At 37.8% G+C, this 15,807-nt stretch overlaps 1 protein-coding gene across 3 annotated transcripts in view; it reads left to right on the top strand.

The window, feature by feature from the left end:
• The first annotated feature begins 3,783 nt into the window (after positions 1-3,783).
• The window catches only part of Macf1 (microtubule actin crosslinking factor 1), a 221,715-nt gene continuing 209,691 nt past the window's right edge, over positions 3,784-15,807 (top strand). For all 3 annotated transcript variants that reach the window (XM_076860679.2, XM_076860680.2, XM_076860681.2), the window contains exon 1: positions 3,784-3,804. In XM_076860679.2, coding sequence (XP_076716794.1) covers positions 3,799-3,804 — 6 coding nt within the window. In that variant the 5' untranslated portion in view covers positions 3,784-3,798. The remainder of the gene's footprint in view (positions 3,805-15,807) is intronic.

Here is a 15,807-nt window from a genome sequence, read left to right as displayed (position 1 = left end):
GAGTTAGCAAAGAGGGCTTTGGTAACAACTGTCTACTTGTGGCCTGTTGCTCTACTACTCTATAGCCACAGAAACTGGGAAAATTGCTTAACCTTTCTGTGCCTCAGTTTCCTCAGTTGAAAAGGAGATTAAAATACATCCTACTCATGGAGTCATTACAGGTAGTGTATGATATTAAAGCACTTAGACCAGTGCCTCCCATATAATAAGTTCATCAGTGATAGCTGGTAGTTGTATTATGTGAAGTGTAATATATAATTTATTTATTTATTTATTTTTTAATTTTTATTATTGGTTGTTCAAAACCTTACATAGTTCTTGACATATCATATTTCACACATTTGATTCAAGTGGGTTATGAACTCCCATTTTTACCCCATATACAGATTGCAGAATCACATCAGTTACACATCCACTGTTTTACATATTGCCATACTAGTGTATGTTGTATTCTGCTGCCTTTCCTATCCTCTACTATCCCCCCTCCTCTCCCCTCCCCTCCCATCTTCTCTCTCTACCCCATCTGCTGTAATTCATTTCTCCCCCTTGTTTTTTTTTTTTTTTTAAATTCATTCATTCTTATACAGAATCAGGTGCACAAATATACATACACTTGGTTTTCTGGGGCAAAGACTTCTGTGGATATCATTTATCTCTTTTCTCTTTTTGTTTTTGTGATGCTCGGGATTGAACCCAGGGCCCCACACATGCTAGGAAAGCACTCTACCACTGACATACATCCCTAACCTTTACATTTTAAGGCAGGTTTTCACCAAGTTGCCCTGGCTGGCTCTGGAATTACAATCCTCTTGCGTCATCCTCCCAAGTAGCTGGGATTACAGTATGTTTAGCCTATTTCCTTTGAGTTTGCATTAGGAATATTAAGTGATACACAGTCTTCTTGATCCAGATGGGCAAGAAGAACTTAGAAAAGCTGTAGCTGGAAAAGGAACATCTGAGTGGGAATCTATGCACCCTGCTGTGAAAAGCAGTCTTAAATATTACTTGGGATTGCTTCTTAGTCTGACTTTGAAAATATCATCTTAATGTGTTCTTGTAGACTTTTCCTTGCCATGTAGTAAGCTGTCAATGTATATTTGTTAAACAATTAGATATTCTTTTTTTAAAAAAATATTTTTTAGTTGTAGATGGAACAACATCTTTGTTTTTATTTGTTTATTTTTATGTGGTGCATTGGGAGAGGTGGGGAGGAAGAGAAGTAACATGTCATGCACGGAAAATAAATAGTGTGAGTGTCCAGTATTTAGATGAGACTAGTTGCAAGCTGGTTCTGATTCAGTCTGGAGTTGAAATGGGCCTGAAAAGGATTATGATGAAATCAGATAACTTAATCAGCATCTAAAAAGATAAAAATAGGTTGGCATGATTGGTTAAATCTAATAAGAATCTTGGCTTCAAATACTTGAAAACTTATTAAGTGAAAAATAATTAGACTTAAAGTCCTAACACTCTCAAATGAGAGCCAGTAGGCAAAATTTATAAGGAAGACGATTATGCCACTTTATAAAACTAATAAATTGGTATATTGCTTTACAAGGTAGTAGATTCTCCACTATCTCAAGAATATTATAGATAAATGTAAGATTTGGACAGACCTTTCAACCCTGAATGCAAGATTCTTTGTTGTTGAAGGGATTCATGTTATCAGCAAGGAATTAAACTGGATAACTTGTAATATCCATTTCATATTTCTGTGGTCCATAGTAGGAAGAGAATTGTTCCTTGCATAACAGTGAAGGATTCAAAGTAAAGATAAAAAACCAAAGACAAAATTGAGGAAGTGCTTACCGATTGGTTACAAACTCAGCAAAATAGGTGGATAAGTGAATTCACCGGGGTTGGAGAGAGTGTGTTGGCGCTGTTTGGAAATGGTGCTATGTGCCTTTTAACTAGGGAATCTGTAAAAAGAGAATGACTGTGCAGTAGGGAGAAAGAACCTCGCTAAAGTTTGTGTGAATAACCAGTAAACCAGATTTATATACTGCTGCAGATTTCTTCTGAAATGTTCTCTGACTTGGGAAAGAAATGAAAGAATCAAGCAATGGCGGTAATTCAAGTTTGAAAGTTGTTATCATGAACGTGAGAGCTCCTGGTGAGAGCAGCTTTGAGTGGCTAGCCATGCTGTCTAGCACAGACTGGATAACCACAGAAGTTTTCAATGAAGGGTAGAGTAAGGATGGAGTGGCTGAAGATGAGAACGGGGGGAATAAGAGATTGATAAAGGCGACTGCTGCTTAATAATTATGTTTGGAGAAGGAATAAGGCTTAGAGCATGGCAGTGTGGTGGCTGGATGTGAATTACAGATCAAATTCAGTGTAGCCATGTATGCTTGGATGCATTGTCAGCCTGTGTGTGATGTTTATATGGAAATAAAAAATGTGAAACAATTTGTCAAGGAAGGTTAAGATGGATTTCCTGTATAGAAGGGGATGGGCAAGAGGAAGTGACCAACGACATCAAGGGTGATTTGAACAAGATGGTATAGGGGATGGTGTGAGTTTCAAATAAGTAGAAAAGGAACAGGGCTAATGGCTCAGTGTTCTGAAAGTGGCTCTGGGGAATTGGGGTGGGAGAAAATGAGTCCTTAGCAGGACAGCCTCTGTGGAGCAGTCATTGTCAAATATTGACAGTCTTTTTTTTTTTTTTTTTTTTTTTATAAAGATAGAGGGAGAGAGAGAGAGAGAATTTTTCAATATTTATTTTTTAGTTATCGGCGGACACAACATCTGTGTTTTGTATGTGGTGCTGAGGATTGAACCCTGGCCGCAAGCATGCCAGGCAAGCGCACCACCGCTTGAGCCACATCCCCAACCCCAACAGTCATATTTTTATTAAAGAGGTGAAAAAATGAGAAAGGGGGAGTTTGCCTCTGTAAGACTTATAAGAAGAGTCAACATACCTTATATATAATCAGAGAAATGATAAATTATGATATAATGGTGTATTAAGAATTGTAAAGCAAAAATAAATAAATAAATATCACACACACACACACCCCCCCAAAAAAAAAGAAGAAAGGGAGGGAAGAGATGGGCAAGGAAAAGTTGGCTGCTTGTAGTTGTTGGTGAAGGAAGTGGAATGGAGGAAGTACTGGGGTAGGAGAGAGAGGCAGTACAGCCTTGCTCAGGCAGATTGATGTATGACAAGGAAGATTTTTTTTTTTTGTACTGGGGATTGAGCTCAGGTGCACTTAACCACTGAGCTGCTTCACCACTGAGCCGCATCCCCAGCCCTTCTTTGTATTTCATTTACAGACAGGGTCTCACTAAGCTGTTAAGTGCCTTGCTAAGTTGCTGAGGCTGGCTTTGAACTTGTGATCCTTCTGCCTCAGCCTCCTGAGTCGCTGGGATTACAGGCATGCGCCCCCAAACCTGGCTGAAGAGTAAGATTTAACCACTGCAGTGTAATATCCCACTCCACCCCTTCTTTTGGTGGTATTCACAGCTTTGGCCTTCTGGGACTTATTGAGGAAATCAGGGAATCATTCTGTTCCCTGCTCAAGTGGATTTTGAGATAAGTGATTCTGTCTAAAATCAATAACATGGTCAGGACCAAAGAGGAAGGCCAAGCATTCCTAACAAGAAGGCACCATCTCATGGTTCTGTGGGTAAAGTCAACTCTCTTATGTGGTCCTGGAAGAACCAGAGTGTGAGCAAAGCAGGGGTGTGAGAACTTGTTGATTGCGTGGTACTAAATCAGTGTCTTTTGTTTGCTTTGCAGATGAGCGGGACCGGGTTCAGAAGAAAACATTCACCAAATGGGTCAATAAGCACTTGATGAAGGTAGGACTCCATGTCTGTATGCTGCCTTAGCACCTCAAACTGTTCTTCAGCTGCATCTATCTTTCTCTCAGATGATTCAGATTGCTCACTGTGTGCTTGGGTCCATGAAGATTCACATGTGACAGACTAACTCCCTCCTCCCCTCCCTCCCGCCATCACCCACTTTCCTTGTCCCCTCCCTCCTTCCCTCCGTCTCTTACTCCCTTCCTCCTCCTTAGTCATAACAGTGTGAGAACAGTAGCATTACATGCTATTACCTCAGAAGACTGTGATGGAGGATACCAGGTGATGATTCCTGGGATTCTAAGAACACTTTGCTCCTAACTGTAAAAATTATTTTATAAACCCTTTTCTTTATTTTTAAAGCTGATTACTATGTAAGGATGGGACAGAAGGGACTTTGTTTTCTTTCTAAAGTATATAAATCTTAAATGTTCCATTGATGGATTTTTATAAGAATTTTACCACCCTGTAAATCAAGATATAGAACATTCCCAGAATAACTGGAGTTGAGAAGATTTTATTATTAAAATCAAGGCAGAGGGCTGGGGTTGTGGCTCAGTGGTAAAGAGCTTACCTAGCACATGTGAGGCGCTGGGTTCAATCCTCAGCACCACATAAAAATAAACAAACAAATAAATAAATAAACAAAGTTATAAAAAAAAATCAAGGCAGAGACACTGTGGTGGCAGTAGGATCTGAAAATAAAATTTGTGAGTTCTAATAATTCCCACTGCTGGGAAGGGTCAGAAGTGATCTCTTAATTGCCAAATCTAGTGGCCTAATTTTATCTTCCTCTTATTTGATTTCTCTTTAGCACTGGACACTGTTGTCTATCCTTTGAAACCTTCTCTTATATATTGACTTCTAAGACATTGCTTTTTTCTGAATTTCCTCCTCCCTGTGTGAATGCCTTTTTTCTGCTTCTTTCACTGGCTTTCTTCATCCCTGACTTCCATTTGCTGTTCCCCAGAGACTTAACTTTGACCATTTTCTTGTTTTGTTCTCTGTATTCTTAAGCAGTCTCATCTGTTTTAGTCATAGGGATATTTTGATTGCTGGAATGCAAAGAAGCACAAGTCAAAGTAGATATAGGATGATCTCTTAGAGTCTGATGTCTAGATGCAATGGGACTTTATGAAACCAAAATTTGCTGGCAGCTCCTCTCTGTCTCTTTTTTGGGGGTCCCCTGCATTCATTTCTCTCACTGCTCATTTGTGGTGAGCTGTGATAAGATACATCCCTGAAGTGGCATAGTCCTAAAGGCACAAACAGAAAATCTGATTGGTTGGGGGTTTCTTTTCCTCCTTGGGTCAGTGGTCTTCCTGTAGTTCAGTAAACTCTGGCCCAGGAGATGGTTACATACACTTGTTTAGTGGGCCCTGAAAATAAAAAAGTCTTTAGACTTTAGTTTCAAACTAAAAGACCTGGATAAAGAGGCAACTAGAGAGCCTTTTCCTGTATTCTTGTCCAATCCAAAGACGTGTGTTTCTCACATTGTACTTGACACACGCATCTGGATGTTACTCAGGCATACCCTATATTTGACACATCCTAAATTGTTAAATATTTTCATTCATGTACCTAGATTCCCAGTTAGGAATGCAGAATCATATTTGATTTAATACTGTCAATAATCTCTTCCTTTTTGCCAAATCTAATCACCATCAACTTGGAAAGATTGCTTACATTGTCTCTTCTTCTCCATATTCATCACCTCTGCTCTTGTCCAGGGCTTCTTTATCTCTTGTCTTGACTATCATAATAGTTTTCTAACTAAGTGTTCTATAATGATAATAGTAGTAATAGTTTATAGAGGGCTTCCTGCAAGTTAGACTTTGTTGTTTTTGGTACCAGGGATTGAACTAAGGGCACTCAACCACTGAGCCACATCCCCAGCCCTATTTTGTATTTTATTTAGAGACAGGGTCTCACTGAGTTGCTTAATGCCTTGCTGTTGCTGAGGATGGCTTTGAACTTGCGACCCTCCTATCTCAGCCTCCCAAGCTGCTGGGATTACAGGTGTGCACCACCGTGCCCAGCTCAAATCAGATATTTTATACCAAGTCCTTTGTGTGAATTATCTCATTTAATACTTCAGTGACCTTCTTCTATAGGTTCTATTAACATCCTCCCTTTTATCTGTGAGGAAAGTGAGGTTGAATACAACATTTTTAAGACCATGCTGCTAGACAGAGGTACACTGAAATTTACAATTCACACAGCCCAAAATCTGTAACATGTGTTCTTAACCTGCAATGCCTGGCTCTGCCTACCTTTCCAGGCTCATAGTGCCAAATTCCCCTCATTCCTTAAGCTTTTGCTGAACTATGTGGCTGGCATGCTGTTTTATGGCTCTGTATCTTTGTTCGGCTTCTCTCTCTACTTGGAATACATTTCCAAAGTCTATTCTGACCGTATAACACTAACTTAACACCTCCTCAAATAGTTTGGTGATCCTGCATGTGGGATTTACTACCCTTTTCTTTGTATACTTATGCATGTTCCTTATGTACTTCTGTTATAGCTTTTTTTTTCCCCCTTTAATGGTGCTAGGGATTGAACCCAGGGCCTTATACATGCTAGGCAAGCACTCAACCAACTGAGCTATATCTCCAGCCCCTGTTATAGCTTTTTATATACATTATATCTTTTTGCCAGATTGTAATCGGAAGGCACACATTATATCTTATTTTTATAGTTTCAGGACAAAGAAGGAGAAGAAAGAGGGGAAAAATGAGTGTTCCCCTCTGTAAATTGCTTCAGTGGCTACCAGTTGCCTCTAGTTGATGGTACTTAACTCTGTTACTATGCAGAACTCTTCACAACCTGTTTCCCACCTACCTATTCAGTTTTATTTCCAAGTAGATTCCCCTGTGTAGCCTGTGCTCTAGCCAAAGGGACAATTCAATGCTCCTTAAACCTTATGTACTTTCACACCTCTTTGTTTATTTCTCTCTCCTTAGAATTCACTTACCAGCCTCTCCTGCTGGCCATTGCCCATTTACCCTTTAAGGATGAGCTCCAGTATAACCTTCCAGAGACTCTGACTTCCATCTCTTAGCCTATTTTAATTGCAATTCCATCTCTGTTCCATGGCATTTGAAGAAATGCTTGTGTGTTCGCTTATCCATCTCCTCTTTTAGAGTGCTTATGGAGGGTTGGGGCAGTATTATACTATTTTCTCTGTCAAGTACTAGGCTATGAGAAGTACCCAGTAATTATTTGTTGACTTGAATAAATAACATTTTGATAGTACAATGGATCTGACTTGATCCTTCAATAATCCCAAAGAAGATAAAAATATTGCTGGGTGTGGTGGCACATACCTGTATTCCCAGCAGTTTAGTAGGCTGAGGCAGGAGAATCTTGAATTCCAAGCTACCCTCAGCAACTTAGTGAGGCCCTAAGCAACTTAGTGAGACTCTGTCTCAGAATAAAAAGAGCTGGAGATGTGGCTTAGTGGTTAAGCATCCCTGGGTTCAATTCATATATATATATGAGAGTGTGTGTGTGTGTGTGTGTGTGTGTGTGTATACGTGTGAAAACAGTATAAAATACTTTTATCTTGTGTGTGTGTGTATACGTATATATATATAGTATACACACACACACACACACACACACACACATGCACGATAAAAGTATTTTATACTCTCAGTTTTCACAACTAAGGAGAGTGAGAATTAGCGAAGTGAAGTGACTTTTCCAAGATCATACAACTAGTGAGGTGTGGAGCTAAAGCTCAATCATGAATCTTCCAATCAGAATCAAAATCAATAGGTCATTCTACTAAACATTCCCCCACTTAACTCTCCTTTCATACCTAACAATTGGAAGAACTGAACTGATCCTGCCTTAAGCTTGTTCCCTAAACATTGTAGTTGAATTCAAATGCTCTGACTTCCTGCTGCTCATTTGTAGCTGGTGCTGCCTGTTGGGCCTCTGCCTCAGTGCTGTGTGTTGACAGGAGGCCCTGGGAAAGGAAAAGCTGGAGGAACACATCATAGCTTTGTTAGAAATTGGAGGCCAGCCAGAGCTTTACTTAAACCCTTGGCTATTTTTCATCTCTTGTCAGGCTGGCAGCCTTACAATTCTAATAGTATTTTTTCATTTTGGGAATTTTAGAAAGAGGTTCACTGCTAATCAGAATCATTGCTCTAAGTTGGAATTCTTTGAATTAAGGAACTGAGAATTAGAGATCAAGATCTGTTTTTTGCAACTTGGGCATCCCTTGCTTGGCTGTCTAGGTATACCCAAATTAATGTTGTGTTTGGCAGAGAGACCAATGTAAGGTTAAAACCAATTAAGCCCCCCAAGTTCTAGATTTAGTTGATCTGAAATCTCTTGAGTTTCTAAATATCGCTTTGGGAAACACCACATTGTGTTCTGGAATAAGTAAATAACTCTTTATTAATTGACAACAGAATTGATCCATTCTTAAAAAAGATTTGTTAAGGAGCAACTGAAATATATAACAATCTAATTAAGAATGCAAGCCCACAAACCTAAGAATTCTGTTTATCATGGCAGAATCATTAAAAAGAAAAATCTAGAGTTCTAATGAGCTCTTTTAAAGTTATCTGTACTATATTTCTAGGGCCTGGTAGCTGATAAAGAGTGTCTTTAGAGAATGTTAAAAAAAAAGTTCAAATATGTGCTTCTCAGGACGAGGAGAAATGCTTTCTCTGATTAGTTCCTGTTGACTTAAGGGGTTAGTATTTGTAAAGGAAAGGCCAATATTTAACCTAGCAGATGGAATAATCTTTGTATTTTTATTCATATATATAATCTAGAAAGCACTAGCCTTCCTGGAATTTCAGTTAGAATTCTAGATACACCACCAAAAGTTTTTAAACTCCAAATACTCACTGCCGTTTCCAACTGTTCTCTGTGTATTGTAGGTTTTAGTTGAACAGATGGTAACACTAATGAGTCCATACACTGTTTGCTGTGCAGCCTCCGCCATGGCCACACAGGATAGTTCACCAATCCCAAACACTGTATGGACTTTTGCAGCTCTTAGCTTCTTCATGTAAGTGGGAAATGTCAGAAGACCTTGGTAACAGAGTTTAATCAAAGCAACTGACAAAGGGTGCTGGTTAGAGGCTGAGAAAAGGAGGGTTGCTTTTGCTTCCTAAGTGTGGCCCTATGGTGGAGATTCCTGGCTGTCTCTCTGCCTGGCTCTGATTATTCAGGGCTTGGTTTTACTCTAAATGCACCTAAACCCCCACCAAAAGTTTGCTCCTTCATTTGGATTTGAGCTTTACTCTGGATTCTCTATTCACTACACCCTAGTGCCTGCCTTTTAAGTAAAGCTACTTGAAAGCTACTCTCGTGTATTTTAGAATCATCCTCATCCTCAGGGAACCCTCTATTAATATTGTTGACTGATATTATCAGTAGAGTCTAAAATTTAGGGAATTCTCAAAACAAATGATAGAATTCTTATCTGCTAAGAGACTTACCCTTCGCTCCCCTTCTCACTCTGCTCATTCCAGTAGGAATTCCTGCCTTCCAGTCTGCTCCTTCCAGTTGAGCCCAGATCTTCTCAGAGTGGAAAGTCTAGGGCAGCTATAGTCTGTTTTTTAGTGTTAGACTTTTTCTCAAAGAGAAATTTGGCTGTTGAATCCATGTGGAATTCCCTCTTACAGTTGAGAGACTTATCAATTCATGGAAGCATCAAAGCTACCAGGGTAGCATCATTTCCCCTGTATCTTTTTGTAATTGGAGATGAGGGTAAAAAACATTCTTTCTCTTCATAACTTTCTCCTCTGACCTATGTGTTGCACTCAACATAGTTTGGGTCAAAGAAATTGAGCTGCTTGTGTTTCCTTCTAATACATAGTCTTAGAGGAAAGACTTTCTGAATAAAGTTTTCTGTGGATATCAAAGAATGCTATATCACAATCCTTGGTTATTTTCTTTTGTTGAAGGATTTTTTTTTTTTTTTTTACTGTTTAATATTGTTGATAATATGTCATTTTGACCCATCAAGCATAGAAGCCTTGTAGAGGGAAAAAGCACAACTGGGAATAAGGAGATAGTTACTTGGACTCAATTCTTGACATTTCTGCACTAAACGATCTTACACAAGTTACTTAACTTCTTTAGGCAATGATTTTCTTATATGTAAACCAAGTGCATTAGAGCTAAGTAATCTTTAAAGTCTCCTTGGGCTCAGATTCTTATTTCAAGAACTTAAGTGTAATTTATTCCTTTTGTTAAAACCATCTAGAAACTAAGGGAATTGAGTTTTCCTTGCTTATTGATACATGGGGATTGGGATTGATTGGCCTAGGTTAGGATAGACTTGGTCTCTCAAAATTTGACTGTCCGGGGCTGCAGTTGTAACTCAGTGGTAGATTACTTGCCTAGCATGTATGAGGTACTGGGTTTGATGCTTGGTACCACATAAAAATAAATAAAATAAAAAGTATTATGTTCATCTATGATTGGAATTTTGTTTTAAATTTTTGATCATCCACTATTTTTTTTTTTTTTTTTTTGTACCAGGGATTGAACCCAGGGGTGTTTAAAACTAAATCACATCCCCAGCTCCACCCCTTTTTGGAAACAGGGTCTCACTAAATTGCTTAGGACCTTGCTAAGTTGCTGAGGCTGGCTTTTAACTTGTGATCCTCCTGCCTGAGCTCCCAAGACGCTGGGATTATAGGCATCTGCCACCATGCCTGCTGATCATCTACTAATTTTTGAAATAACTTTATTGAGATTTAATTAATGTCATATAAGCCACCCATTGAAAGTATGCTATCGAGTAACATTTAGTATAATAACATAGTTGTACAAACATCCCCACAGTCATTTTTACAACATTTTGTCACACCCAAAGAAACCCAGTTCCCCCTAGCCATTACCTCTAGTTTCCCTATAGGCTCTGCTTACTTGTAGGCACACCAATCTACTTTGTGTTCCTATAGATTTGCCTGTTCTGGATATCCCATAAAAATGGAGTCATATAATATGTGATCCTTTGTAACTGACTTCTTCTGAGCTACATTCCCAGCACTTTGAATTTTTTATTTTTGAGACAGGGTCTTGTTAAGTTGCCAAGTCTGGCCTTGAACTTGTAATCCTCCTGTAATAGTGTTCTAAGTCACTGGCACAGGTGTGTGCCACTGCACCTTTGTTTGTTTGTTTGTTTGTTTGTTTGTTTAAATAACTGACTTCTTTCACTTAGCAAATGTTTTTAAGGTTCATCCATGTTGTAGCATGTATCAGTATTTCATTTCTCTTTGTTGCTGAATATTCTTCTTGGCTGTTAATGCTCCTGTGAACATTGATTTACAAGTTTTTGTCTGGACTCATATTTAGTTCTCTCAAGTAATATACCTGGAATAGAATTACTAGACCATATGGTAGCCTGTGTTTAGCCTTTTGAGGAACCAAAGCAGCTGTACCATTTCACATTCTGCAAGAAGTGTGTGAGGATTCCAGTTTGTCTTCATCCTCACTAACCCTACTGTATGTCTTTTTTATTATAGCCATCCCAGTAGGTGTTATCTTTGTGGTTTTGATTTATACTTTATTTATGGCTAATGATACTGATCATATTTTTATGTATTTATTAGTCATGTGTAGTTGGAGACATTCGCTAATTTTAATAACAATTCTCTCTCTCTCTCTCTCTCTCTCTCTCTCTCTCTCTCTCTCTCTTGCTTTGCAGTGCTAGAGATTGAACCAAGGGCTTTGTGCACACTAGGCAACGTGGTCTACCACTGAGCTACATTCTTAGCCCTTAACAGTGACTTTCTTGGGGAAGTACAAACAGGGAAGGTCTTGAATAGTTAAAAGTTTTCACTTCTCTTATTTGTTGTCAGAAGAACTTGATTATATTTATATTGATGCTTCTTAAGCACTTTTCACTTCACTTGGTGTCTGACTCTAAAACTTACGATACCTAGTCTCCTGGATTTTCTTTTAAGAGATTTGTGGAAAACCTTAGAGGCATGTATGCATGTATAGAGGGAGGGACTTTAGATGGCCCAAGTTATTTGGGCCATTCAATAGCTGTATGGTTTTGGGATGTTAATCGAACAGTCTAAAACTCATCTTTGCATTTAAAAAATTGCTGACATAGAAGCATCAGTAAGTATGAGCTGGTTCTGTACCTTTCTCTAGGTAGAACTGGGTCCAGTATGCTTTGGAAACAGAATACTGTTCCCTGTTTTTGGACATTCTCCAGGAAAAATGTCTCTCCATATTCCCCTCCCTCATCATCTCTTTACCTTTCTGTTTTTTTTTTTCATAAACATTTGGTTATTACGGTCAAAGATTGAGAGAGAGACATAATAAACTAGTATTCACCTAAATTTCTTATGATGTGTTTGAATTTTGCTATTACAGTTGTAAAACAGAACTGAAATTTTTTTTAGAAGGAGCTATTGAGAACTTGATGTGAAATTAACTTTACATTTAAAGGTGCCTCTGTTTTCTTTTTAGTACCTGGTGGTGTTTTACTTTCTAGTGGTAACATGGTGCTACTTGGTTTTTTAAGCCCTATGTAAGTTATTTAAATAATTATTCAATGCTCACTCCCAAGTTTTATACCACATTAAGGTCTTATCTATCAAAACCAAATTTGTCTTCCACTCTGCCCCCCCCATTTATATAGAGCTTTTTCAAAATAAGCAAAAACAAAAACAAAACAAAAAACCTTAAACACTGCAGGGGAATCCAGGAAAGGTGGCACACACCTATAGTCCCAGCTACTTGGGAGGCTAAAGCAGGAGGATGCCATGAGCCCAGGAGTTTGAAACCAGCCTGGGCAGCATAGTGAGATCCCATCTTCCAAAAACAAGCAGAGGAATCACATATATCACATAGTGTACTGGTTCCTTTGAGTAATGAAAAGAAACAAGATTGTACAATTCATGGCTTCAGGTATATGTGTATGTTATTTATTGCAATAATACCTAACAAGGATGGTGAAATTTGTTTAAAAAAAATTCCTTATTTGACTTAGTTGTCTCTTCTCTTCTTAACCTTTAATCTCAAGCATTTAATATTTTCTCACTTTTTATTTTATTTTTTTTGTTTTAAAGAGAGTGAGAGAGAGTGTGAGAATTTTTTAATATTTATTTTTTAGTTATTGGCGGACACAACATCTTTGTATGTGGTGCTGAGGATCGAACCCGGGCTGCACGCATGCCAGGCGAGTGTGCTACCGCTTGAGCCACATCCCCAGCCCATTTTCTCACTTTTTAAAACCTATCACTCATGTATTTATAAAATTATTTCCATTGTACCATTCTCTTATTTTCATAAAAAAGGAAAGTTTTTTAAAAGTTAGAGCTTTACAGTTACATATAGTAGTTGGGTTCATCCCAATGAATTCATACATGCATGGAATTTGATTTCCTTTCATGATACCCCCCCCTCAATCTCCTTCCCCTTTCCCATTCTCCTGCTATACCAGACTGTCTTGCTCATCTATTAATTTATATTTGATTTTTTTTTTCTTTTGGGTTACATGATTCTATTCTTTCTATTTTTGCATTGAGATGAGGTTCCCTGCCATATATTTATATATGCATTAACATGACAAAAGGAAACTTTTTTACTTATTTGTGGGAACATTAAACAATCATTTCTTAGTCTGCATCCTCTTTGACCTCTGCTTTTGCATTTAGTACTGCCAATTATCCATGCCTTGATTACATTTTTCCTTCTACCTCCTTCCCTGCTCCTGTTGTCCACCTCCCTCCCTTTGTTGATTGCTTTTCCATCTCCTACCTTCTAATTCTGTGTATTCCCTAATGCTCATTCCTTAGTGCTGTGCTCTTCTTTCTTGACCCTAACCCAGAAAACCCAACATTTCCCAACTGTAGCTAGCCCTCTGTGCATATGACTTCTAAACTTATTGACCCAGATTGAATTCTGGGTATTTCTAGCTGCTTCAAAAATATTTCCAGGGCTGGGGCTGTAGCTCAATGGCAGAGCACTTGCCTAGCATGTGTGAGGCACTGGGTTCGATCCTCAGCACCCCATAAAAAATAAAATAAAGGCATGCTGTTCATTTGCAACTATAAAAAAATAAAAAGAAAAAAAGAACATTTCCATTTGTAGCTCCTTGACTGTCATTTGAATTCCACATATTTGAAATTGAACTTCTCAAATTGGCTCCCCTTCCAACCCTCATGACTGCTTATTTCTGTTAGTGATGCACTTTACTTGTTCTACACTGAAAGCTTGAAACATTGAACCCAATTGAGGGAGGATGTTGAAAACTTTGAGCCAAATATTAAATTTTTAGCAATTTTTTAAGTTGGTTGCTAAACACAGCCATTATTAAAAATTAAATCTATAAACTTACATTTAAATTATGTTTAAAATAAAAGTAATAAATGCTCAAAGCTCTTCACTTCATAATTATTTTACTGCACATTGTTTTTTCTGTTTTCTATGCTCTTGAGATTAATTATGTCTGTTGTATCTCTGTGATAGAAATAGTATATAAAGGTGTGCTACCATACATTTCTTCTCAATGTCTTACCTTGAAATTGGTTGTGGTGGGAGTATTTATACCATGGAAATCAGCAAATGCTGAAAGCTGAGCTAGGTATCTAGTCTAGTTCATTGTCTAGACTTAAGAAAGTGATGGAGAAAGTGTTATATTGCAGGTTAAACTTAACAGTGTTCATGTCTAGAGCTAATACAACATTCTTTCACTATTTGAAAACTATGATTCAATTCATCATGAACCATTTTTTCCAGCTGAATAATCTACCTGTGACCTTCTTCCTTTACACACAACACATACTATATATTTCCACTTAGTCTTGTGTATTTTTCCATCTTTTTACCAAAATATTGGCTAATCCTCTAAGTTCCATCTCATCCAGGAAGTTTTCCCAGATTTTCCAGCCTTTGTTTTTTCCAATTCCTACTCTGCTTCGAGTGCTACATTGAATATCATAATTGGGAAGTAATTAGTGGGATATAATGATGCATGCCTGTAATCCCAGCTACTTAGGAGGCTGAGGCAGGAGGATTGCAATCTTGAGGCCATCCTCTGCAGCCTAGTGAGACCCTGTCTTAAAATTAAAAATAAAACAGGCTAGGGAGGTAGCTCAGTGGAATAGTATTTGCAGTTTCCTGAGTTCAAGCCCTAGTGCCACCAAAACAGAAAAAAGAACTATAGTTTTCCATTGAAATGTAAAAATCCCAAATCCCAGCCTGTGCTTGAAAAATTATAGTAACTAGAAATCCATTACTTCTGAAAGTAGCCTTTTCTATTGTCTAGAAAATTACTTATGTTAAAAAGTATATTCATCCCATTTTCACTAGTCCTGTGATTCTGTATTGTGAGCATCACTTGGTGAGTTGTTGCTAGACTTGTAAAGAATCAAGTCTTACTTAGCTTACAGCTTAATGACCAAGCTTCTCAGAGCCCAGCTTCTTCAGTTTATTCTGCAAAATGGGGTAATAAATGAATTTCACAAGGCAGTAGTGTGAATTAAATAAGTAAAACTTGATTGTGGCCGATCATAAAGCGTAGTAGTTAATGGCAAAGACTCTAAAATCAGAGAACCTAAACTGAGGCCAGTTTTCCCACTTGGTGACCTTGGGAAAGTTACTTTTTTGTATCTTGTTTCCTCATGTCTAAAATAGGAATAATAATAATAATAATAATAATAATAATAATAATAATAATAATACCTTACAGATGTGTGGGATAGTTAACACATAAAATATTTGTTAAAAATTAAATCTATAAACTTACATTTAAATTATGTTTAAAATAAAACAGCCACACCTTTCTCCAAAGTGAGATCTGTTTTTCTATAGTCTTAGTTATAAAATTGTAATTAAATTTTCCTACAAGGAAAATAATTCCCAAATTTACTATTAGAAGCATTTAGTAAGAGAGGGGTTAAATTGGAGGTACATCCCATGAAACATTGGACCTAGCATTTACTTTCTTTTCCAGCACTTGGAAAGGTTTTCCTGATACCAACTGGCCTCATCTGTCCTTCATTA

This window comes from Callospermophilus lateralis, chromosome 7 (assembly GCF_048772815.1).
Source record: "Callospermophilus lateralis isolate mCalLat2 chromosome 7, mCalLat2.hap1, whole genome shotgun sequence".
NCBI lineage: Eukaryota > Metazoa > Chordata > Mammalia > Rodentia > Sciuridae > Callospermophilus > Callospermophilus lateralis.
The sequence above is the reverse complement of the archived record's forward strand: the minus strand, read 5'-3'. Positions and strand labels throughout refer to the sequence as shown.